General features: G+C 41.3%; 1 protein-coding gene across 1 annotated transcript in view; it reads left to right on the top strand.

Moving 5' to 3' along the window:
- Positions 1 to 361: 361 nt before the first annotated feature.
- Positions 362 to 27,634, top strand: part of khdrbs2 (KH domain containing, RNA binding, signal transduction associated 2) — a gene marked incomplete at both ends in the record, with an annotated part of 123,046 nt that continues 95,773 nt past the window's right edge. The window contains 2 exons of the mRNA XM_080740759.1: positions 362 to 452; positions 22,102 to 22,232. Coding sequence (XP_080596885.1) covers positions 362 to 452; positions 22,102 to 22,232 — 222 coding nt within the window. The remainder of the gene's footprint in view (positions 453 to 22,101; positions 22,233 to 27,634) is intronic.

Below are 27,634 nucleotides of genomic sequence, written 5' to 3'. Positions count from 1 at the left end.
TCGGATATGGCCAATAATTATACGGAGGGGCGGGGAGCATCTGGAAGGTTTGCAGCTCTGGAGAGGGAGAGGAGAGAGAGAGAGAGAGAGAGAGAGAGTGAGTCTCCGGCGGGGTCGGTGCTGAGCACAGAGGGAGCAGGGTTCGGAGAACTGGACACGCACACCTCTGAATTCATTCATTCAACTGAGAGTCTTCTTCAGTCAAACGTCGCGTGGATCTGTGAAGATTGTTTGGTTTCCCTGCACTGCTGCTGAGCCATATACGGACTTGCGATCAAGAGGAGGAGTGTAGACTTGCATTCCGACGCTCATGACTTCGTTCGTCTCACCTGCACGAACGGTGAAGAAGAGGCACGCTATAATGCATCAAGACAAGTACTTACCTGAACTGACGGTCGAAAAGGATACCCTAGACCCCTCCTTTGTGCATGCGATGCGCCTGCTCGTAGAAGGTAAGCTGGACAAAGATTTTCTCTTTCCCCCCTTTTTTTCGTTTTTGTTTTAAGTAGTATTTTGAGTGTGCGTATCGTTCGTGTATTTGCATATTATGATTAGCGCTTCTCAGCGACAGTGTCGGCAATAAATCAAAGCAAACCTGCTGTATTAGGGTATGTTATCTCGTCCTTGACTTAGAAACATGTCCTGTTTAGCTATAGAATCCATAACTTTGGCAAGATGTTCTTCCTGTCATTGGAGAAACGCAGCGTGCAGAAAGTAAAGTGCATATAAGACCTAATAGCCTGAAGCATCCTCTGAAGAGTGGTAACAGACAGGAACCCAACCTGAAAGACTGCCCTCCAAGGTCAACATTTACAATATTTGGACATTTTGGTTGGATTAGGAGTGTTATTGACTACCATGCACTTCAGCGTGCAGTAGAGATCAGGGACATTTAGCCTGTGTTAATGAAATGGTAAAGTAAATAAAATAGTCAAAATTAATTGTGAGACTGATCTGATTTAAAACCTGCACCTCACGTGTCATTAAAATTACATTTGGTAACATCTGGCATGTTCACTCAATTTAAGGATTGTTGCATCTGTGTATGTGTGTGTGTGTGTGTGTGTGTGTGTGTGTGTGTGTGTGTGTGTGTGTGTGTGTGTGTGTGTGTGTGTGTGATCAGTTAATGTGATGACTGTATTGGCAAAATGTGCCTTCTTATATTGTGGCATCCTTTGGCTAAATATTACTTTTGTCATGTTTAAGTATGTGTTTCTGATACTGTATCAAATTAAAACCATATCATTCTACTCCAGTGGTTCTCAACCTTTTCAGGCCGTGACCCCTTTTTAATATTGGGTATTACTGGGTATTAAAAAGGTCTTAGTCCTTAAAATGTCTCTTCAGACTTCACTGTCATCTGGGGACCCCCCAAAGTCATGTGGTGACCCCCCTGGGGGTCCCGGGCCACAGTTAACGTGGTGTAGAATCTACAACACGTTAACTGTGGAACTCTGGAAGCATTTACAACAAGAATCACACCCAGTGTGAAGTGAGCGGTGCCTTTTGTGAGTTCATTCCATTATGTCCCGCGAAGCTTGGCCAATGCCAGGCTTTGCGGGACGTTATACATACACACAAAGCCAGATGTATAGGAGCGCGGGAGCGGTTAGCACCGCTCAAAAATTAACTCTCAGAGTTACTGTACACAGGGGGTCACAAGGGGGAGAAAGTGGGACTGAGTTACAAGGGCCCAAGTTTATACCTTTAGCTATTGAAAAATAGCAGTGCCTCGCTGTGAGCTTGTAGATATGTAGCTATTTTTGAAAAGTCGTGAAAATGTGTGCAAACCTTTGAATATATGTATTTTTTAAGTGAACATTTGTAACTCAAATTTTGCTTCTGGGGGGGTCCCCTGGAACTAAATATTTTGAGATGGGGTCTGTGGCCAAATACATATCATTTTGGGGGTCCTTCACATGAAAAGCTTTGAGCACCACTGACATAGAAACATACCGTAGGTTTTTTTTTTTTTTTTTAAACCTTTGTAATAGACTTCACGATTTTTCAAAAATAGCAGGTATACACTCGCGCTGTGAGCTTGTATATCTGCTATTTTTCAATAGTTAAAGTACCCTGGGCCCAGAATTTGGTGCGACACCTCTGACTATATAAACACTGAGGATTTGACTGTGTGCATCAACAGTTGTAAGCAGTACTCTGCCACAAGAAACGAAAGGAGCACAACACATGACTTATACACAGTATTGGGTATACACAGCTGTTTCTAAAGGATCATTTGCATAACACACATTTTCTATACATGAATGCTTATTACAATGAGCCAGTTATTGCAACACAACAGATTGAAGTATATAGGTTCAGTTTCAGTCACATGTTTAGAGTCTGTCAGTATTTAATAGCAACTTAAAGAGCTTGTTTTAGAAGTGGTGTCTTAAGTCCAGAAACTGCTCTTTAGCGTCATAGATTAAAACTTTATTTATTACATGGAAATATGTCTTTGACCTCATCCCAGGCACAATGAGAGAACGTAAAAAAAAATACCAGAAAAACCTCAGTGCATAAATAACAGCAAACTGCACACTCTGGCCTTCCTGTGACCTGATGCAAAAATAAATCTTAAACAGTGGGTGCTTTGCGTCTTACTGTGCCCTTATAAAATATCAGCATCTCAGCTGAAACAAAACAAAAAAACAAAACAGTATCTGCACAAGATCACTATACTACTACTACTGTAGGTCCACAACTCAAAGCCCGGATAAATTGACGAGACACCTGCAAATTCAAAAGAGTTTAACACTCTTTTGAATTTGCAGGTGTCTCGTCAATTTGGGTTGCTCAAAGAAAGGACAAGACCATACATACAACACCGTCTCCCACCATAGAGAATTCCCCTCTGATGGAAATGTCTGATAACTCGTAGAGGATGACTATTCTACAGCGATGGTACATGTCCATGTAATGTAGAGGGGGTCATCTGTTACATTTCTTTTACAAATTTACTTGAAGGTAGACTTAAACCTCAGTCTACAATCGTTTAACTGTTAGCATAATATCATAATATGGGACACTTAGTAAGCAATGATATGTGTTGACCACTTAAATATATACTTTGTGGACTGGGGTCCCAGGGATTTTATACTACTCACAGCGTTGTGAGCTTGTGGATTGGGCACTAGGTGGTTAATTCATTGCATTTGTAGTCCTACACCGGCCATGTTGAGGACCAACACAGGTGTTCTGATTGGTAGAACATTAGTTCTGTGCCAATCAGACAATTGAAACATCTGTGTTGGTCCTCAACATGGCTGTTTAGGACTACAAATGCAACCCATGAATATAAAAAAAGAAGAAAAAAGTTTCTATCACATGAAGATTTGGAGGATCCCCTGTAGTAACTCCCAGACCCCCTGTTGAAGACCCTTTGTTTAGAGAGTTAGGACTGGACTGCTCAACTCTTGCAGAAAATACACTATTATGCCGAACACATGACATTTAGGTGTGGTAAGACCTTCAGATAACATTATTGTCTCCACCAGCCGAAGGCATGGGGGAGAGTATGTTTTCGGCCCTGTCCGTCCGTGCGTCCGTGTGTCCGTCCGTCCGTCCGTCCTTCCGTCCGTCCGTCCGTCCATCCGTCCGTCCGTGCGTCCGTGCGTGCGTGTGTGTGTGTGTGTGTGTGTGCGTGTGTGTGTGTGTGCGTCCGTCTGTTACCAGCTAATCTCCGGCGCCGTTGGCCCGGTCGCTGCCAAACTGTGCACACACACTCCCTGGAAACCAATTCAGAACCTCTGCCCCAAATTTTTCACATGGGCCTGTTCTAGCGCCACCAGGAGGCCGATTTTTGCAAAACTAACCTTTGCCAGTACTCCTACAGATTTTGTCCAAAGATCACGTGAATCGGTAGACAGTATCTCTACAGTCACATGTGATCAACATGGATCAGTCTGATTTTCCATATTCCATCCTGATTGGCTAAAACTGGCTTCCAAAGTTTGCAGAATTGGTCCATGTTGAATAAAATGCCTGAAATTATGAACGCAGTGTGCGATTTTGGTGAAATTGTTCATGCACATTCCCAATAGGCTGAGGAATAAATGCCACTTAAAAAAATCTAATCAACCTCATGATGGTGCTATAACAGGGCTATTCGTGTTTTTACCTATAACTCCACTGATCAGTGTACAACTTTGTATATGCACTCCCTAGAGTCAAGGAAAAACCGTTGCCCTGCATTTTTCATATCTGCCTTTTATAGCGCCACCAGGAGGCCGACTTATGTAAAACAAATTTTTTCCTATTATTCCTTGAGACTTTATCAAAAAAACATGCAAATCAGTACACAGTATCTCTATAGTCATGTGATCAAGACGGATCTGTCCGATATTTCATATTCCATCCTAATTGGCTAACATTGGCTTCCAAAGTTTGCAAGATTCTTCCATTTTGAACAAAATGACTTAAATCATGCACGCAGCTTGTGATTACAGAGAAATTCTGCATGCACATTCCCACTAGGTCAAGGAACAAATTACACTCTTTTCATATTGGCCTGTTATAGCGCCACCTGCAGGTCGACTTTTTCCAAACTCATTTTTGGAACAAAATGCCTCAAATCATGCATGCAGCGTCACATTGCCATTAAAAGGCCAAAGAAGGCACCCTTTTCACATTTAGCGCCACCAGGACCTACCTGACCTGGTTACAGTTTTATGCATTCAAAGCTATTTATTACCAAGCACAAAGATTATGTTCTCCATCCACAACATGCACATTAGTTTAATAGGTACATGAATATGGAATACATTTACTATATACAGTATGTAATGTATAGCATTTCTCAAACGATGTGTCTCACTAGATTTATAGTCATTAGAACAAAGCCTTAGTTTAAAATCTCACCCACAGAGTCAGTGTAATGTAGCACTTCTTAAAACAGACTTAATGTAAATGTATTGTAGAGAATAAAAAATAAATTCCACTAATTAAGAAAGCATTTACCACTAATTACAAGCATTGCAAGAAACACAAGTACAATGGGAGAAAATACATATACAGTAAAAGTCTGTCTGTCAAAAGGTGGTTCTTCACTGCACCTAGCAACAAAGAATGGACCACTTGTGGTGTTAAAGCCAAGACTTTGAAAGAGGACCAGGCTAGCCTTGGCTGTGTGGAACTGTCATACAAGTGTAAACAGCTGGATTCCCCACATGAGGGGGAAAGAAACGACAACATCTACAGCTCAAAGGACAATCCATACTAGAGAAAATAAGGCCAGCTGACGTATTAGGAGGGTATTATGAGTCACCAGAAAAAATAACGAGTGTTTAACCCTTAGTGCCATTTATTCACACTGAAAACACAACAGGAACGACCCACAGCAAACATCTTTACCCACATCTTAAACATATGCATCCTACTACTTTAAATCAATTCTACCTACTGAACAATCTACACAAACAAATATAATACATAGGCTTCATGGTTCTTAATTGCCTATTTAACAGGACAACTAAAATATGTGAAGGAAACAAAAATACAATTCCATGGACACACAGCATGAAAAATAACACTTTTCATGAACTCTGATTTTTTTCCCCCTCTCCCTCCAGCTGATTTATATCTGCCATGGCTATTTTGGGGTTCCTCTTTGGTAGATAGTAGAGCAGGGTTCCCCAATTAGTTTTCCCCAAGGGCCGAATTATGTCTAGGGTACCAAGCCGAGGGCCACAACATACTCCAGCGACAGATATCGTCGTTGTCGGGTGAAAATCTTTTATGTCCAAAACCGTTCGTTTTGCATTTATCATTTAAAAAATTATTTAAACTAGTGAAAACAGCCGATCTACAACCACACAACGCCTCGCACCGCGAGGCGTTTTGTGCTTGTAGATCTGCTGTATGATTTGCGAAAGATACGAGATTTCCACCTGACAACGATATACAACGACAACAATATACTAGTGTTGATGCTGCTCTTATACCACCATTATTACTGGGGTTGGTGTAGGCCAGACAGTAGTATGGTTACACAGCTGTATGGTTGGGTCTGTCCCCTATCGGTATTACACAGCTGTATGGTTGGGTCTGTCCCCTATCGGTATTACACAGCTGTATGGTTGGGTCTGTCCCCTATAGGTTTTACACAGATGTATGGTTGGGTCTGTCCCCTATAGGTTTTACACAGATGTATGGTTGGGTCTGTCCCCTATAGGTTTTACACAGATGTATGGTTGGGTCTGTCCCCTATAGGTTTTACACAGCTGTATGGTTGGGTCTGTCCCCTATTGGTATTACACAGCTGTATGAGCCGGTCTGTCCATGGTTCCCATGCAGGAGAGCAGGGGTTTGAATTCAGGAATCCAGGCGGTCAGAGTTTAGAATCAGACCATTATTTTCTCGCAGCTCACGTCTACTTAAGTGCATGAATCCTATAGGGTCCGGACAAAAATAGCTTTTCTACAAGCTCACATGTTGTGAGCGGCTATTTTAGGGTTAGATATTTGGTGTAGAGGGGAAAAAAGGAGGAGGCCTACCCCTGGGGGATGCCAGTCAACTAAGTACAGTAAGGCATGGGTGTTGTTCAACATGTTTCAGGCAAAGGACCCCTTAGCTGAGAGAGAGATGAAGCAGGGACCCTCACTACATATTGAATAACATTTTCATACCTGTAGATGGCTTTGTAAACTTGTTTGACACAATAATCATCGTGGTTGTGTAAATGTATGTTTTTTGTTTGTTTGCTAACACATTATCGTTGGATTCATGTTCATGTACGTATTTTCAGACATTCAACCACTTAAACTTGACCTTTGGTTCTGTACTTGGTCTGCTCTTTTTTCTCCTCTACACCAAACCTCTTTGTCGGAAATAACGGATCTACAAGAGGTTGTAGAACTGCTATTTTCAGTGACTGTTCCCCTCAGAATAGGCATTCTAGGCATTCACACAAAGATTTGGCAACCCCCCTGTAGTAACTCCCCTAGGGGTCCCGGACCCCCTGTTGAAGTGGTTAAGTGCAATTCAAATGTGAATACAAAACACCATTATGGACATGTCCGTATTACACCACTCAAAATACGTTTACATAATTTAATTGAAACTATTGTTGTTGTCAGAACTGATGTAGGTAATAAATGAGTACACGGTTACCAGCTGTTGAAAATAAGTAGGCCTGTTTAGCAATGTACAGTAGCCTATACGATATAATACTGCATCTGTCTTTGCTTATCTGACACTATACCCTGTATTCAAATACAGTCTGCAATACAATATAATCCGATACATTAGGACACTAATCCTTTCTTTACATACAGAGAAAACTGTATGCCCGATTTCCAACCTGAGTAAATTCTGCCAATACCAGACTAATCTAGTATTTTTACATACAAATCAAATCACACAATGAAGAAAATAAAGCCACAAAACTAAATTTACTAGAAAAATAAAATGTGCTTTTGTAAAAAGGCTTTTCCTGTGCAGGTATGTCTTAACTGGGTCTTTAAAAAATGAGTCCTTTTGACAGGGCATTGCAATGCCTGGGAGCACTGACAGGCAGTAAATGCCCGCTCACCTTTTGTATTAAGCTTAGTTCTCAGGTCAGCTAAAAGGGCTCTGGCAGTACACCTCCAGCCGCTTTCAGGCTCATAAGGGATTTACAGATCTGACAACTGAAGCATAGATCTGGAATCCCAAGATGCGCCACAATCTTTCATGGCAGATGTGACTTATGGGGGCTAGTAGTGTTACTGTAAATAGTAATAAAGACATCAGCGGCTTATTGTGTCTAAAAATACATATTTTGTCACTTGTATGCATGCCCCCATCCCACTGAAATCAAAATTGCTACAATGGCTAAAACGAAAGAAAGCAGAAACTGAAAACATTTGAACACTCATCTTTTCTTTTCTTTAATTACAATATGAACCCTTTTTGTAAAAAACAAAACAAAGTCCTTTAATCCTCCTTTCTCCTTATTGAGTTAGAAGTCTTGCTGCTGCATTTTGACTGCACTGATGTAGACAGAAGTAGAGGGAATTACAACAGTCTAACCACAAAGTAACAAAAGCATGAATAATTCAAGGTGTTAAAGATCCTGGAAATCTGAATATTTCTCAGTTGGAACAAGCAAGACCCACTTTAACTGATCATCAAAACTTTACCTGATCATCAAAACAGTCTTCGTTATTTATGCCTATTCGTGTCCCAATTTCTGGATTGCCTCTAATGTTCGCAAATCTAAACAAAAACCTATATATATATTCTAGCCATGTGTTTGATAACTCCAGATAGATTGCACTATCATTATTATTTTTTGTAATAAGCTGATGGCGTTTTGGGGAGCCAATAGATTGAATATTTGCATGTGACCTGTGTAACAGTGGAAATTGATATCACAGTTAAGATCAAGATCTATTTGCAAGGTCAGTTGCACAGTAAAAACCCTTACAGGCCCATTTGTACACTTAACAGTACCAAGTAAAATTAACTCTCCGGAATTTGCTGTGTAGCTAAGGGATCAATATTACAAGATAAAACAGCTGGCCTGACAAGAATCAGTGCAATAATGGAAGCTCAGAATGAGGCTTATTAATGATACATATTTCTTTGTTTGATGGCTATGGAAATAGTGCTTTCACCACACCTTGAATTCTTGCCCTGAGGTACAGTGTAGATGCAACTGAACAGCCTGCAGAAGGAAATCTATACTCAGTGCTATAAAAGGTACCTTTTGGCAGGACAGCAAGCCTTATCTCAAGGTGCATTATGCACAGTGTATGCAGTAGGCCTATCTAGCTACACAGACCCATAGAAAGACAGGCAATGCACACGCACACGTCGCACACACACACAAATACCTGAGTCACCCACTGGCAAAGCAGTGCATATATATATTTCCACTTGATTTGAATAATGCTTGTCAGCAGAGCACAGCCGTGACCGTACATAGACTGTAAACATTGGAAAACATATAGGTCACAGAGGGTAAAACATAACCTGTGATTATCTTGAACATGTTCACCACTGGCCCAGGGAAAATAGACCAGTGAACTGCTCTTTCTGAATACTGTATAGTCCCTATTTTACACACTATTTTACAGGCATCATTCTAGCAATAATAATATTATCTTAAATCTCACTGAATTTGTGAGCTGGCCTCGCCAGATATAAGTCCTTTCACGGCTGCCAGAAACTATCTGCTGTATATAACAGAAACAAAACAATAAAACATGAAAACAAAACAAGCAAAGATAAAAAAAAAAAAAAGAGAGAATCCTTGGCAAAAACTATAACATTGTGTTTTAAGAAGAGATTTAAAAGTAGACAGTGATGTCTAGCGTAATCTCAAGAACGCTGTTCCAAAGCCTCAGGGCCCCAACAGTTGCCTTCAGTTCCGACTTTAGAGTCTAGACTCTATAGTCCTTGGAACTGCCAGAATGGCCTTGCCAAGGAGCTTAAGCCAGATTCATACTGCTGAAAATAGCCAATCTATACACAAAGCGTTGGGAGCTTGTAGATCGGTTATTGTCGAGACAGAGTAGAGCTTCGATTCATAACTTTCAATAGTACTTACAGAGAGAGGAGAGGTGTCCTTGGTTGCTGGGGACTGTGGGGAAGCACAGGAGTTATTATTAGTCATTGAAGAGAGGCAAGCAACTCAGAGTGACTGGTATGTGATATTTTCCTTTTCAGAATAGCTCAGCTGTGATTCATCTCAAAGAGTGCTGTCCTAGTTATTATTACTGTAAAATAATAATTTACTCATAATAATTAAGAGTAATGCATTCCCCCATTGTGTATTTCCATAGAACAATCCATCAGAAAGGGTCTGATTAGTTAGTAATAATGGGAAGCCTGTAGTGTCGCAGAAGTCTCTTAAGAAATTCAGGTATAAGCCCCTTTTCATCCAGTGAATATGATGACATCAGGGCTCTCCATATATGTTCATATTATGCCCATACATGGGGGATCCCTGTCTGAACCAGCCACACCACAGCTTATGCCCATATATGGAGATCCCTGCTCTGAGTATCTGACATCACTGTGATGTCACCTGTGATGTCACAGTGATGTGTCAGGGGAACCACAGTGTCAGGCGTTACCCGTATATGGACGAATACGGACAAGCTGTGCCGATTCTGACAGTAAACTGCAACCTACGGTCGCAAAAAGCAGACCACCGATTCTATTCCAAAATCATATATCGTTGCTGTTGGGCAGAAAACTCCTTTTTCCCTATTTCATCACACAAGAGTGTAACACAAAATGTGAGAAAATAGCAGATCTACAAGCTACACGCAGTGGTTTTGGAAATACACTGTGCAACAGTGATATTGAACTGTCTGTTGAGAGTCACAGCATCATGACATTCAGCCCGGGGCACTCTTGAGAGATTGAAAAGAAATGTACGACTGTGTAAAAGCTAATGGATGTAGAGTACATGGAGACTTCTTTCTTTGATGTGATGGTCAAAATCTACCCACAACTCAGAAATAGCTACAAATAGATGGAGATGGCGTGTTAAAGGACCTCCTCACCAATTTTCAGCCTATCTTCATATAATTGGTCCTCACTATGCTCATTATAAGATTGGACCATTTCTGTCTACTTTCGTCTTAGAAGGAGGGCTGTGGACAGTTCATAGAGAGAGAGAGAGAGAGAGAGAGAGAGAGAGAGAGAGAGAGAGCTCATGATGTGTTTCATGAACCATTAGTTGAGAGTTAGAGCATCATGACTGACATGAGTGATTGGAGTCAACTCAAAACTCAGAAATAGGTAGCTACAAATTGAGGGAGATGGCTTTTAATAGACGAACTGCACTCAAAACTCATATACGGTTTCTGGTTAAACCATTAACTTTTCTTTTTTGTTTGTGTAGCACCTGACTTTAACTCTCCTACTGCCAGATTATTTATTTATTTATTGGGTCTGGTGCCATCAAAAAGCGGCTTACCTTTGCGACGTTATAGTAGATAGACAGACATTTATTTATTTATTTATTTATTTATTTTTTGATTGTGCAATAGTGCACTTTGGTCTGCCAGGCAGCAGAGGGCGGCGTCATGCGAGAATGAATGTGAATTTGCCTGTTATGTGTTGCCGTACATTCAGACCAGTCACTGGCCACAGAGCCTTACAGCCAGGAAGTTATTTAAGAAGGAAGGGAAACACGTGACCACATGGGCATGTGTATGGAGCTCAGCATGGGTGCCAGAACTCGCACCGGAAGTACGATAAAATACATGTCAGTGAAGCGACCGCAGTTTTCCCAGTGACCCTGAGCACAAAGGTGGGGGCCGATGGGCAATAGGCTTCCCACCATGCTTCCCACACTCCCGCGCCCCCACCGTTGCGCTCAGGGCCGTTGGGAAAACCGTGGTCGCGTCAGTGAATGGAGCCGGCTTGATCAGCTCATGAACAAACCTGGAACAAAAACTATTTATTAACTACTGAGACCTTTGTCATCTAATCTGTTCAGGAATATAAAAAAGACATACCAAAGGTATTTTTACAATCACTTGCTTTTCGATGTGCACAGTACATCCTACTAATAAAGGAGCAAACTCACGCTCTAACGCTCTAACGCTCACGCTCTAACGCTCTAACGCTCACGCTTATCTACGTTTATCTATTCACTCGCTTCAGCAACTGATCCCAAAGTTCACATGGTATTGGCCATTAGCATTATACCAACACTGACGGAGCCCAAATTTAATTTCTCCCAAATTAAAGCAGTTTTTTAGCGTTTTCTTAACCACTTCTGTTGAACTCTGCTGTCTGTTGCCAGGGTTACGGTCCGTTCCTCCAGGCCATGGGATCTGTAGCCCCACACACACACACACCCCTTTCTCTCACAGTTAGGAATGTTTCTCTCTCTCTCTCTCTCTCTCTCTCTCACACACTTTCACCGGGTGCGTTTGACATATTTTGGAGCACATATCTTTGAACGGGTAAGGTCTAGTAATGAAATAATAATAATAACAGTAAATAATAATCGTTTCTGTCTCCGAAGTATCGCGAGATTTGGTTCCCAGACAGGAAACGGTGGATAGTCTCGCGATACTTGGCTCGTTTAGAAACATACTTTTTGCTCTTTAGATACTGCTATAAAATGACACAGTGCACACATCGAAAATCCACACAGCACAAAAAAATGTGTGACATGCCTTCTTTTATTTTCCTGAGCTGAGTATGTTATAAAGGTCTCACTTTTTCATAAATAGTGTTTGTTCATGTTCATGTGAGCTGCTGGGAGGCTGCTCCACAGTCTTCCACCGAACTTCCGGCTGCAGTTTGGCACCCATGGTGCGACGAATCTGCCGGTTTGAACTGCGAGATAGCGAAAGGGGCGTGGCTGTCTGTACCTCTTTATTTACCTTGCTTACAGCCAGAGGAAATCAACAAGGAAGTGAATTGGTCTCCGTTGATGTTAACGCATAATGGATTTTTTACACCATCACCGCGGAAAATGTGTTTACAGTACACGGCGGCGCGACCCCTCATCAGCTTCAACAAGGTAAACGAACGAACGAACGAACGCGAACGAGCGCCGTATTGGCGCGGAGGTCTCTTGAGAATTGGGGCGAACAGGAACGTCCAAAGCAGTATAAGAGTTAAGTAATTTTACAATTGTGGCCCCCTGCCTAACCTAGTTGAATACCCCTGCTGTACAAGGTTTCCACCCAACAGCAAGGATATACTGTGTTTCAGTGGTTCCTAACTTTTCAGCTTGTGATCCAAAAGAGAAATTAAGCGTTTGCCCGGGACCCAAACTAGTGAAAACAGCAGATCTTCAAGCACACAACGCGTCGTTACTTCTTAAACATTTATTTTCAAATTTTGGAAATTCTTTGATTTTTATTAATGAACTAGTTTGAAAATGTATTGAAATAATGATAATAATTCAAAAGCAAAATGTAGCTAAGAATTAAGGGACCCATGAAAATGTGTCCGCAATCCACAAATGTCCAATGTTGGGAAACAGTGGTGCAAACCATAGCACAACAGCATTCTACATTTGTCAACTTGTATCAATAAATGTAGCAGCTGCCGTAGGAAAACATGCATTTGTACAGCTCAACTTTACTCTCTCTCCCTACCTCTTTCTTCTCTCTCTCTCTCTCTCTCTCTCTCTCTCTCTCTCTCTCTCTCTCTCTCTCTCTCTGTCTCAGTCTCTCTCTCTCCCCTTCTCACACACACGCACAAGCACACGCACACGCACACACGCATGCACGACGCATGCACGCACGCACGCACGCACGCACGCACGCACGCACGCACGCACGCACGCACGCACGCACGCACGCACACACACACACACACACACACACACACACACACACACACACACACACACACACACACACACACACAGTGACTTTATTGTATCCATCAGCCTCTGCATGCGTTTTCTGTAAATCCTGCTGTGCTGACATCTGTCACCAACAGTTCAAGTTGCAGTATATTTCCATTCTCGCTGGGAAATGTATGCAACCAAAGCATGATTATAACTCACGCTCGGTTTGCTTACCTTCTAATTTGTAATTAACAACATTTTTCAAGTCAGCGTCAATGCATTTATAATCTTAGGAGAATCCTGTGGTGGCATTAATCTTTGGAGTTAAAGGTGGAATTAAAAACTTGGGAGAATGGATTCGACATTTGGTCTTGCCCTTTGAAATATTATATTATCTCTCTCTCTCTCTCTCTCTCTCTCTCTCTCTCTCTCTCTCTCTCTCTCTCTCTCTTTCTTGCACACACACACACACACACACACATGCACGCCCGCCCGCACGCACGCACCCATTACAGCAAGTGTGGATTAGGACTGGATTATATTATAGTACTGTAGTTCAAGCCAGCCAACCTAATACTGTAGGTTGTTGCTAATATGTGTTGTAGTTGTTATTAGATGATTTATTATCGTAGGGAAGGACCCACTTCATAATTTCAACGACACATACAATTTCACTAACCATCCTTTTCCTCTAACATCTAAAAGAGTTACTAGTTAGTTAGTTACTAATGTACTTGTAAAAATCCTATTTTAATTCACTTTCCTTTTGTGAAAAGACTTCTAAAGCAATTAGCATGTTAACAATCAACATTCACTGATATTATCTTTAGTTTGGAGACCAGCTCCAATTCATAAGGCTATCCACAACTTTCCAACATCCCATCGTGCATTGCGCAGAAGTTGCACGGAGCTTCCGGCGCCGCAGCCGAGTGTGATCTACAAGCTCACAACGGTTGCATCTGCGACGCGACGTGAGCTTGTATGTCTGCTGTTAACCGGAAGTGTGGTGCAAGAAATTCTCCTGTAAATTCCCGTGGAAAGAGGTGGATAAAGAGACAACTTTCTACTTGATCTAAACTTAAAGGGATATTACACTCTCAAAAAATGTTTTGGTAATTTTATCGTCTACTCAGGCTTTGTGAACACCCTGGACAGATTTTAATTTGCTTCATTCAATATTTAGATGTGCGATATCCATTTTATCAGACACTCCCCATCCAGGGCCCATTCTTATATACAAACTCATTGAGACTTCAAACTCCATTTTATGTAACCATGATAGATTGAACAAAAACACCTGTCTTTTTTTTCCGGGTGACTCGTACTACGCTCCTAGTACGTGAGCTGGCCATGTTTTTTCCAATAACCTTTTTCATTTATTTTTAAAAATATTTTTTTTGGAAATGGAAAAGATTTAATACAATAAATAATTATTAAAAATAAATGAAAAAAGTTATCGGAAAAACACGGCCAGCTCACGTATTAGGAGAGTAGTATGAGTCAACAGAAAAAAAGACTGGTGTTTTTGATGAATCTAGCATGGTTAAAATGGGAGTTTGAAGTTACAATGGGTTTGTATAGGAATGAGCCCTGGATGGGGTTTGTCTGATGAAATGAATATCAAATATCTAAATTGAATCAAGCTAATTAAAAACTATCCACGGTGTTCACTAAATCAGGGCTTTTCAAAGTGGGTGACAGGGCACCCTGGGGTGCCATGACGGCAGTCCAGGGGTGCCGCGAGATAATTTGATAATATTTGGAATTTATTTGCACACTTGAAAAAATATATTTTTCAAAGTAATTTTCAGTCAGTTCTAACCAAAATGGCTACTATCTCAACGTTTTCCTCGCAACATAATCACTAAAATATCGTCACTGTCAGGCAGAAACCTCGTATCTCCAAGTTTCAAATGTGTACGAGGTGTTGTGTGCTTGTAGATCTGATGTTTTCACTAGTTTAGTACATTTTATAGATGATAAATACAAAACAAACGGTTTTGGACATACAAGGTTTCCACCCGACAATGACGATATGCTATAAATATAAGGTGCTGGGAGTGAAAATTATAATATAGGGGTGCCTCGGATTAAAAAAAATGTTTATGGGGTGCCCTGAGACAAAAAAGTTTGGGAACCCCTGCACTAAAGCCTGGTTAGATGATAAAATGACTTTTGGCTTTTTTGAAAGCGGAATAGCCCTTTAAGTCTGACTTTGTGGTAGTATCAGAGCCAGTGAGGACTCTGTGGTTTTGCATGGAAATGAGCTTTATTTCATCGCAGTAGATCCAGAAGTGAACCAGAACATGTACTCAGTGTACTGTGAAATCACCTGGGGAGACTCTCAGTATCACTGTGCCCCCAAATTGCTCTTGGTAATGCTGTCTGGGGATAATAAGTCATTCCCACATCTCTTTTATCTAGAGACTTGGTTTGCATTCACAAATATCAACAAGCTCTACCAAATTTCCTATGCTACAGACTACAGTATCTTGCGCAACACAGAATAAAGCATTTATCCTGAGTAAAAATTATATACCGGGGCAAATACTGTAGCAGCCGGGCACCAAATACCCGCCGGGGGTCAGACCGTTTTGCGCATCGCCTGCCACAGTGGTGTGTTCTAGACTTTTTTTTTTGAGGGCATACTATAATCTATGATCCGCAGCTATTCGTGTGGCCAGGCCAGTGCATAATACCTATCAAATACGCTACTTTGAAAGGTTCACGAGGGCAGACGCTATTCATATTTTTATTTCCGACAGCAGATGCCGTTTAGGGCCTACGTGCGTTACAGGTAGAACACAGCACTGGCCCGCCATTCAGATGGACGTAAATAAGTATTGTAAATAGCCACCCGGTTCTTTTAAACACTGGGGGTTCAAATTGATTTTGCAAATTAAACGCCCAGGCTACTATTTGGAAAAACAGCGATACTCACAGTATATCATTTATTTACACAATTATATACTGTGTATATTGTTGTATGTCCCAATCGGTTATTTTTCAGGAAATGGGTAAAAAAGAACCTGTTCCGATAGATCCAGTGTATATTTATTAAATCGCATCTTGAGCTTGTAGATGTACTATTTCTTTCCACTTGTGTCTAATACTTTATAACAAAGTAGGGCATTCATTTGCCATGAAATAAAAAATAAACATAAAAAGTTGAAATTATGGAGAAACAAGGTTTCTGCCCAACGGCGACGATGCAATCATTTCAAAGGCCTGTTCTGTGAGCTTTTCCCCACTCTTTTGGGAATTGTGATAAAAACAAACATTGCCATATTGCACGTCAGAATGTACACCATCAGCAGTGCTCAGGGAATAAAAGGTTAGACTGGTCATCAGAACAGTTACCAGGAAGCAGTCTTGTGTATAACTAAGACCCAGTGCTTCTATTCTGATCTTTCTTTGAGTTAAACTCAAACAGTCCTTTACAGCACAACCCCAGAGTTGCAGGCTGGTTGCAGTTAAAAATATACCAGCGCACAAAGTTTAATGCATTTGTCACAATCCCAATTTGGCTTCTTAATAGCATATTGTTGGACTGCAATGGCACCGTAAAGCAGTCGTCAAATATAATAATGCAACTCTGACTTGCTTCAGTGAACAGCTTTCAATGCAGTTTCTAGCTTTGACTTTGGATAGGCAAATTCTCTCTCTCTCTCTCACACACACGCACACACATGCGTCCGCGCGTGCGCGCGCACGCACGCACACACACACACACACACACACACACACACACACACACACACACACACACACACACACACACACACACACACACACACACAGTCCGGAGAGACATTTTAAAGGTTCATTTCCTTGGAGCGTCCTCTATTTTCAGTTTAGTTAGCCACTGGTCTTTTGGGAGAAATGGTGAGAAAAAGGGAGATTGTGTTCCAATTTAAAGACTCTTAGTGAAACAATTAGGGCGTCATCCAAATAAACGTGATGAATGGTTTCATGTCTTTTTGGCATTGAACATTGGGAACATGTAAAATGACAGCCCTTCAGGGTTCAGGCTTGTAAACAAGAAATGCACTGCAGGGCAGATATGATAAAACTTGATATAAAAGGCTTATTACTATTAGCCTACAAATAGCCTAAATGACTGCTACCAATAATCAAAATGACTCACAATGACTGCTACCAATAATCAAAATGAAAAATGACTCACAATGACCACTACCAATAATCAAAATGAAAAGTTACTATGGCTAAAACGGGCCATATACTTTTACACTTTAAAAGATTTTCCCACAATAGCGAAAATAGCTACAATACCCAAAGTGCGTCGCATTATGGTGCGTTGTGAGCATGTAGATCTGCTTCTTGGAAAATGTATGAAAGAAAAGATCAGCAATTTATTTATTTCCCTAAATAAAATAAATAGGGACGCCAGGTTGACAGTGGTTAAAAGAGTGTGGACGATGACATGAACATGAAGTATGACATATCTGTTAATTTCACCGTTTTGATACAGATGAATGAATGGAAGTGAATATAACGACTGTGGGAGCTCTGTTCAGCGAGGGACACCGTCTTACAACAGCATATCGTTGTTGTCGGGTGGAAACCTTGTATGTCCAAAACCGTTCGTTTTGCATTTATCATTTAATAAATGATTTAAACTAGTGAAAACAGCCGATCTACAAGCACAGAACGCCTCGCACCGCGAGGCGTTGTGTGCTTGTAGATCTGCTGTTTTCACTACTTTTGTGCGACGCACAAAAGTGCATGGCTTTACTTGGCGAAAGAACGTACAAATGTGAAACTTGGGAGATACGAGGTTTCCACCCGACATCAACGATATGTACGTTAGGCAGAACCCTCTCACCGTGGCCCACCCAGGCAATTCAATTGTTTGTTTTTTTCCTTTTCGGGCACCCAATTTTCCCCTGATTAATAATAGAGAAGTGAAGCATCAAACCAAAGCTCACGTACAGTGTGACCCCGATCCACCTCAACAACGGCAGTCATGAAAACCGCAATGAATAAACGTCTGAACCGTGTGGAATTGAGAGATCGTTAAGCTAGATTTATGGATACGCCGAGGGTCGTACATCACGCGAGACGAGACCTCACCTGGATCACTCTCGTGGAGCATAATTCAGAAATACAGTGATTATTAATTTAGCCTGACGCATGAATTATGCGATACCTCCTCAGAGGAAACTGTGCATATTGATCATTAGCCAAATTGTGAGGATTTGACAGCATACTGTGGTTCTCCATGGATGCACTCTGGAGCTACTGACAAACAGGGGTCTTCAACAGGGGGTCCGGGAACCCTAGGGGGTCTCCAGAGTTACTACAGGGGGTCCTCCAAATCTTTGAGTGATAGAAACTTTTTTTTCTCCTTTTTTATATTACCACTTGAACCCTAGCGTCCATATTCTGAGAACTTTAGACAAAAATAGCAGATATGCAAGCTCACAACGCCTCGCAGTGTGAGGCGTTTATTAAGTATTGACAGTTCAAGTGGTTAAATATCTGAAAAGACAAATTGACATGAATCCAAAATACACTGATGTCAAACAAAGAAACTATATGGAATCTATGAAAAGGTTGTGGGGGTCCCTGCTTCATCTCTCTCTCTCAACTAAGGGGTCCTTGGCCTGAAAACGTTGAGTAGTACAAGTACAATTTTGAGGTATTTGTACTTTACTTGAATATTTCCAATTTCCAATACCTCTTTTACTTCTACTCCATTACATCTCGGATCCAAATATTGTACTTGTTGTACTACTAGAAAATGTATTAACCTCTGTAGGGCCTTTCTGTGTGGAGGTTGCATGTTCTCCCCTTGTCTCCTAGGGTAGGTACCCTTACAAAAACATGCAGTAATCCTGATCTCTATAATGCCTCCTTCTGGCCAGCCGAGGCGCCTGATGGTGGGGAAAGGTACTGGTTGGACTTGGAATAACGTGTTCCTTCCACATGCTACGTCCAACCGGGGAAGCTCCCCCTGTCAAGTGAAGAAGCGGCCTGCTCACTCCTCATGCACTGAAGGAAGCATGAGCTCAGTTCAGGGCCCTCCCCAGGTTGGCAGAGAGAGCGCAGCGCCCAGGATTACAGCTTAGGCAATTGGCACCGGGTGAAAAATGGCTTACAAAATCGTGGGATAAAAAGAAGAAAAAAAGAAACCATGATAAACTATTAAACTATAGGTAACACTTTACAATAAGGTACAAATTCATACACATACAGTAATTAATGCTAAACTAACGCTGAATTGACGCTTAATTCCTGATTAACTAATGCACAGCTAAGTACAGAGTTACGGATCCCCGCAGTGGCCACTGGAGGGAAAAAAAATATATAATACTAATTCGTGGCCACGAAATAGTAATTGGTGGCCACGAAATACTAATTCGTGCCCACGAAATAGTAATTAGTGGCCACGAAATAGTAATTGGTGGCCACGAAATACTAATTCATGCCCACAAAATAGTAATTGGTGGCCACGAAATAGTAATTGGTGGCCACGAAATAGTAATTGGTGGCCACGAAATAGTATAGTAATTGGTGGCCATGAAGTAGTAATTGGTGGCCACGAAATAGTAATTGGTGGCCACAAAATACTAATTGGTGGCCACGAAATAGTAATTGGTGGCCACGAAATACTAATTCATGCCCACGAAATAGTAATTGGTGGCCACGAAATACTAATTCATGCCCACGAAATAGTAATTTGTGGCCACGAATTAGCGCTATATATTTTTTTCCCCTCCAGTGGCCATTAGGGGGCTCGAACAGAGTAAAGTACATCTTCAGTCTAAAGAGAAGATCTTGCCCACAGAGAGACGCGTTTCTCTGCTAAACTGTGTTCAAATCTATTGTGTTTTGTTACAGTGCAGTCCAGGTTAATAATTATTCATCCTGTTGAGTTTAATTAGCTACCGAGTACCAACAGAGGGACAGCTCTTCAGGTGATAGCCTCCTACTTAAATTAAAGCTTGGTAGAAGAGCATTCTCTTATCAGGCTTGTCAAAGGTGGAATACACTCCCTGACACCACAAGGGTAATGGCCTTTTTTTCCATTATCTTCAGTTAATTATGCGAGACAATAGACAATACAGTATGTAGTTGATGATGATATGCAGTAGTTCATTGTGAAGTTACATATATGAGGTGGGTTCCTGCGGTACATAGGGTTAGTTTTACTCTGTTGTTTTAACGTTTTATTGTTATTTTTGAGAACCGTTGGAAGAAAAGCCCAGTTGTGCTCAAACAGATCATAATAAAATAAAATAAAACTAGAAAAGTTTGCTATTCCAGCCAGGCCAGGTTGCCTTCCCAGGGCCCCCAAACTTTTGTAGTCATAGCTACTTGGAAACAGGATCTGAATAATCAGAAACGTATACTTCTTGACACATGGCCCCAGAGATAACGTTTACTGACAAATGTATGCAAAATGGCAGAAAATCTTGTCCGGTAGAAAAATGTAGGGAGTTGCGTCACCTGTCAAGAAATCAAGGACGGAACAAACTCTCAAGTTCAAGAGTTATAGGCAAGGCCTCCAGGCACTTAGGCTCTAATGTAGCCTGACAGCACATCGTGGGTTCGAGTCACGTTCCGTTGAATTCTGCTGCATGTTTCTCCCCATCTCTCTCTCTCTCTCCCTGTGTCCTGTCCATCTCCACTTAGACTATCAATAAAGGCAGAAAAGCCCAAAATAAATATCTTTATGCGTTATTTCTGTAGTTTCAAATCTAGGTGAAGTCAACTATCTGAATAGTTAATTGCGACCGTCAGGAAGCAGTTTACTATGAAAACCTCCACCGGCCGTCCGTCCGTCCGTCCGTCCGTCCGTCCGTCACACGTCACACGTCACACCTTTGTTTGTGTACGGTGATCCACATGTGTACACAAACCTTTGTGTACGTTGCTGTGGCAACAGTCTGTTGTTGCTGGTCTGTTAGTGTACGTTAGCAACCACCTTAGCAACCATGGTTTTACCCTAGCAACCAACTGTTTACCCTAGCAACCAACTGTTTACCATAGCAACCATGTTTTTTTACCCTAGCAACCAACTGGGCATAAAAGGGATTTTGTTAGGGATCTCCATATATGGGCATAAAAGGGATTCTGTTAGGGATCTCCATATATGGGCATAAAAGGGATTCTGTTAGGGATCTCCATATATGGGCATAAAAGGGATTCTGTTAGCTGTTAGTGATCTCCATATATGGGCATAAAAGGGATGCTGTTAGGGATCTCCATATATGGGCATAAAATGGATTCTGTTAGGGATCTCCATATATGGGCATGAAAGGGATTCTGTTAGGGATCTCCATATATGGGCATAAAAGGGATTGTATCCCAGATGATGCCCTGTTAGGAGATCCACACTAACAGAATCCATATATGGTCCTACCGACAGCTGCTATAAGCCAACCCTGGCGATAAGGTCTGAGTCGAAGAAATGCTTCTTTCCTGGCAAGAATTGCCCCTTTATACTGTAGGGCTCGTTTGTGTATTGTATGACATCACGCCACATCATCGGCTGAGGACTGTGTGATGTCATCATATCTCCATATATGGAGACATAAGTTGCTCATGCCCAAATATGGGCTGGTGAGGTCAGACTTAGTGTGATGCGTAGGTTATCTCCATATATGGAGATTCAACTTCAATGAGTAACCATGGCAAACTGTCAACTGCCCGTATGTCTTGATAATTGGTAAAACAAACTTTTGGCCTATTTGTGGAGAGTTGGTCGCTTATCTCCCGATTAGGGAGTCTTACTGGTTTAGTTGAATGTCTAACACATATACTGTACATGCGTTTGTTCATATTTCTTGTTATCTTTTCTTCTTTTTTTATTCCAGAAATAGAAAAGTATGAGTCCAACGAATCAACAAAAGATGATGAGGACGTGAAGAAATATCTAGATATCATCAGTAATAAAAATATCAAGCTCTCCGAAAGAGTTCTTATTCCAGTCCAACAGTATCCAAAGGTAAGAAACTCTCCAACCCAAGACTTTTCTCCTTTGCATTCTCTTTCTAGTATGTTGAGAAGACAATCAAGACATACAGTACAGTACAAGTTTCCTGCTTACTCTGAATCAGAGGCACTCCTGGATGACTTTTACAGTATATTTGTGAGGTTTATGTACTGTATAGCAGCTCTTCTCAGTGAAGAGGAATTTGCTAGGGCTGGGCAAAATATCTATAACCAAGAACTTGCTCATGTAGGTTTATCAATTAATCGATTAGTCTGATTAACCACTTAATACTTTGTTGTACAATGTTGGCGCACAAAAATTATGAAAATAGCAGATCTACAATAATGAAAATATTGAAAATAGCAGATCTATAATGATGAAAATAATGAAAATAGCTGATCTACACGGGTTGTGAGCTTGCATATCTGCTATTTTCATACAAAAAATTATAATAATAATAATAATGATGATAATAATAATGATTACTTATCTGTAATCGAGGCAAAAGTTTGAAATAATTATGATATTGATTTGGCGTCATATCGCTTTTAATAGTGATTATGCAGCCACAAATCAAATAAATCATAAAAAAAACACATTCAAAGGTGTAGGAAATATGAATAATGACCTGCAATTTCAGGTTAAATAAAAAATCTAGGCGGTGGAAATTGCCCCAGCTTTATACACTGAACAGCATGGCAGCATGATGGGGCAACATTCCCGCCATGAGCAGGCTGTGGAAAAGTGCCTAATAACAATTCATGGCAGCATCTCAATTCACTCTACTGTCGCTGTGTCTTATCTTTCTCTGTTTTACAAGCTCTTTTTTTGTTTAAGATAGCATAAAAGTAAAATATCAGTGTTGCCAAAATTGCTTAAAAATGTTCCGCAATTTCTTCCAAAAGTAAAGTAATGATATTGCAAATGTAAAATACTTGAATGTGGATCCCACAAGGAGAACTTTTCCTGTTGACTCCAGCCAGGTTGTGAAATGAACTGGCAACAATGTTTCTCCCCAGTAATTGGATACAGTTTCTATGGAAACACCCATTTTAGTCTTGGGGTCTTCAGTAGGATGGAATTAGAGCTGGAATATTCTAAAATAATGTTTTGAATCCTATAGTGAATAATACACAGTACAGTATGGCCTGTACAATACATTACAGGCCATCTTGAAAATGCCCAGTTTTTGATTAGTGAAGTATTTCATTTTCAAAGATGTTCAAATCATCTTCATAAACTACCACAAAACAAGCTAACTTTGAGACTTTTTCTTGTAGTATATCAGGGTACAATATTTGATGTCACCAGTACCACAATACCATGTTAGCTGTCCCCTGTGGAGTCCATCTTGATTTGCAACTGTTTTTTGCTGTAATACTCGCAATCCACATGATGGAAAGACTGACCCACCACTGTGAATAGTAGACATTTCATACACTATCAAAGGCTTTCTGAAACCCACTGTCCATGTCCTAATTTTACTTGCTGTTTGGAGAACTAATTGCGTGCTGTGAGACACACATTCTGCAACGAGACACTGAATGATATAAGATTTAGAAACTATATTTTGCTTATGGGATTGTCTTGATCATAGATTTTGTTTGAACATTTTCGGGTATTTTTGCAATGCAAATTGTGAGCGCTTTGAATGCCATTTCAAGCACTCTGAGCACTTTTGGATGCAGGATCTATTTCAGTGGTTCCCAAGCTTTTATCCTTGGAGCCCCCGTCATTGCATGTGACAAAATCTGAGACACCACACGCACGCACGCACGCACGCACGCACGCACGCACGCACGCACGCACGCACACACACACACACACGTCGTGTGGGCGTCGGGCGGCGTCAAATAATTAACCGGGGCGAATCGAACGCCACCGAATGCAACGCAACGTTGGCAATGAGTACCCTTCATTAAAAAAAAAAAAAAAAAACATTCCCTGCATTGACGATGCAGCGACACCCGATGGCTGCAGTGGAGCCCTGGCCTCAACAACCCAATAGTTTGGGGGGGGGGGGGGGGTCCCAGATGACAGTGAAGTGACAATTTAAGGACTTTTTTAAGACCTAGTGTAAGTTATTTCATTTAAGTCTCAGTTTTAGTTTTGATGTAGGTGACAGGTGGGGGCCTTCCTCCAATCATGATCAAGTGGGGGTGCATGGGCCTTGGTGCGCATAAGGTCCAGCCCCACTCTATCCTGATTGGAGGAAAACCTGTCTCGTCCACCAAAACTAAATCTGTTTTTTTCTCCTCACAGGGGATAAGGCAGGGGAACACTCTATAGTACTTTCAGAACATAGACCCATTTTGTTATTATTTAAATTCAATGAAATCACTTACCCTACATTTAATAGAGAATCATCTAAATGAATCAACAAACAATTACTATAAAAACTGGGCAAACATTGGGCACATTCTCAAATGTAATAAGAAAGGCAAAAATTGTGAAATAGCAGAGTCAAGCTGTGTACATCAAGGATGGGAATCTGCTGACTTCAAATGAGGAAGTCGTATAGCGTAGGGCGGTGGAAGGAACACTTTGAGGAACTCCTGAACCCAATGACATCAGACCCTCCCTGACAGGAGCAGAGCCTGAGGATGATGGGGGGGATTTGTACGTTCTTTCGCAAAGTAAAGCCCAAGGCCGTCGTACAAAAGTAGTGAAAACAACAGATTGTGGTGCGAGGCGTTGTGTGTTTTGGACATACAAGGTTTGCACCCGATAACAACGATATGACAGTTGTGGAATCAACATCATTTTCTCACTCTCAAGCCGTGCTATAGGGACGGTCACGGCATGGGACAACATCTGACTTGAGCCACGAGAAGCACACAGGCAAGCGAGACGTCGTGCCGAACTCAGCGGCGTTCCAGTTGCGTACCGATAGTGACAAAATGGCAAATCATCATGTCCCCCCCCCCCCCCCCGTCAGCATGAGAGATTGCATGTACCAGCGAAACGCCACTGGTGTGAGAATGTGTTGATAGAATCAATGCGCTTCAAAGTAAAAAAGCTAAAAGTAGGCAAAGATCATACATGACAAAAACATTTAAGATATGAACATATAGAATAGAAGGTACTGTATATAGATAGGACTAGGAGCATATCAAATGAGATAATACTAAAAAGTTGTGTTCGGTACAGCGCAGATCTCTGCCAGGTTAGTGTCCCCTACCTCCCTCTGTCTGTCTGTCTGTCTGTCTGTCTGTCTGTCTGTCTGTCTGTCTGTCTGTCTGTCTGTCTGTCTGTCTGCCTGTCTAAGGGCGTGTGATTCTAATGAGGTTGTGTGCTTATGAGAAAAGGTCACAGGGCAACGAGGAGAAGGACATGGCTCTGACAAAGGAAGCTGACTGTTAATGCCTTGTATCAATTATGCTTGTACAGGGGCTGACTGGGAATACAAATAAGTCAGGGAATTTAAATGGCAGCAGGACCCATATCTGTCCATATTGACTTGATCAAAGATCATTTAGTACTAGATAGTGCATGCAGTAAAAGCACGTCAACTAGTGGATCAGTCTGCCTATGAAAGTAATACAAACTAAAATAGGACCAGTCCTCTATGAGTGTTTTGTATTTTATACTGCACAGGTTGATGAAACAAAGTAATATTTTGATGACACGTTTTCGACTAAGGAAAACTGAGGAAGAAAGGATCACAAAGAACGAAGTGACAGTCAAATATTATCAACTTGATTTTAAAATGTGTTGTCCGGCAAAACATATCACATGATAAATTAATTAAATAAAATAAATGCATGCCCCAAATTGACATAAACATATGTTGTAACAACACTGGTCTCTGTCTTCATACAAATCAAGCTCTGTTTTCTCTTACGTATGACAGCAGCTTGCACTGAAGTGAATTACTTCGAATTAGACAGCTTGAGCCTGATTGGCTAGTTGCACTCCATAGACTTGTGGACACTTATCTCTCTTACCTCAAATAATATAATTGTCGTGTCAATGGCTGATATGTGAAAACTATTGAGTTCCTTGGCCTACTACTGTCAGCGTACACAAGAAATATGATGCTAATCGATGCATGCGCGCGCGCACACACAACACACACATACCGGTACATGCGTGAAAACATTACTCTCCACCCTTCCTTCCTTCAGCCCTGTTCTTTTAAAGTGTTCCCAGGACAAAATGCAGAGAAGATTGTGTGATAATGCTGATAGGAAAGATTGCATTAATCAGGGATGGAAAGTCACAGAAGCTAAATCAATGGAGTCAAGAGTCAAAATGAAACCAGCGAGCCCACTAATTAAAGAAAGGTTGAAGAAAAATACTGCTAATAGTTGTTGGCAAAACTGTCATTTATATTTCCTCGGAGTCCCGACTGTGTTTAATTAACATAACACAAGTCACCAGGGGCGTCACAAGGGGTAGGAAAGTGGGACTGAGTTACTGGGGCCCAAGGTGGAGGGGCCCTAATAACTGTATCTATTGAAAAATAGCAGATATACAAGCTCACAGCGCGGCACCGAGTGCCGCGCTGCGAGCTTGTAGATCTGCTATTTTTGAAAAGTTGTGAAAATGTGTGAAAATCTTTGAATATATGTATTTTTTAAGCGAACATTTTTAACTCAAATTTCGCTTCTGGGGGGGGTCCCTGGAACTAAATATTTTGAGATCGGGGTCCGTGGCCAAATACATATCATCTTGGGGGTCCTTGACATAGGTTTCTTGCACACATTTTCACGATTTTTCAAAAATAGCAGATATATACAAGCTTGCAGCGCGGCACTCGGTGCCGCGCTGTGAGCTTCTATATCTGCTATTTTTCAATAGTTAACATTCATGGGGGGCCCGCAGTGAATCCTTGTACCCAGGGCCCAGAATTTGGTGTGACGCCCCTGCAAGTCACACAAAGTAAGCAGAAAAGGGCATTTGCTGTGACCTAGTTGTGCATTGTCAGCGCCCATGCTACTAGTGTGTCACTGTCTTAAATCGTAATGACAAGATGCAACCAATTACAAGTGTTATAATTAGTTACATGTATCGGCCCTGTGATCGTATGCCTTCCCAGAGAAATGCAGAGAGAAGCACTTTGAAAGACGTGTAGACCTTATTAAGTTAAAATTCTTTGTGACAGAATTCATGTCTCTGGCCAACACCAGAGACATGGATGATGAAGAAATGTGGCACTAGCTATAATAACATGATAACGCAGTCACTGACAACGCCCGATACGATTAACCAGCTTTTTTTCATGTACTGTACAAACATACAGCATTGTCCAAACGGTGCTATTTTGAATATTATATAGTATTTGTAGTTAATCTGTCTGTTGCGCATCAAAACTCTATTGTTAGGTCTTTGCTGCGGAGCTGTCAAGAGACCGCCGGGCTCAAAATAAGATTCAGTCTGGCTCCCCATATGCTGTGACAGCTTGGTGAAAA

The sequence above is a fragment of the Nannobrachium achirus genome (genome assembly GCF_963921795.1).
Source record: "Nannobrachium achirus genome assembly, chromosome: 13".
NCBI lineage: Eukaryota > Metazoa > Chordata > Actinopteri > Myctophiformes > Myctophidae > Nannobrachium > Nannobrachium achirus.
The sequence above is the reverse complement of the archived record's forward strand: the minus strand, read 5'-3'. Positions and strand labels throughout refer to the sequence as shown.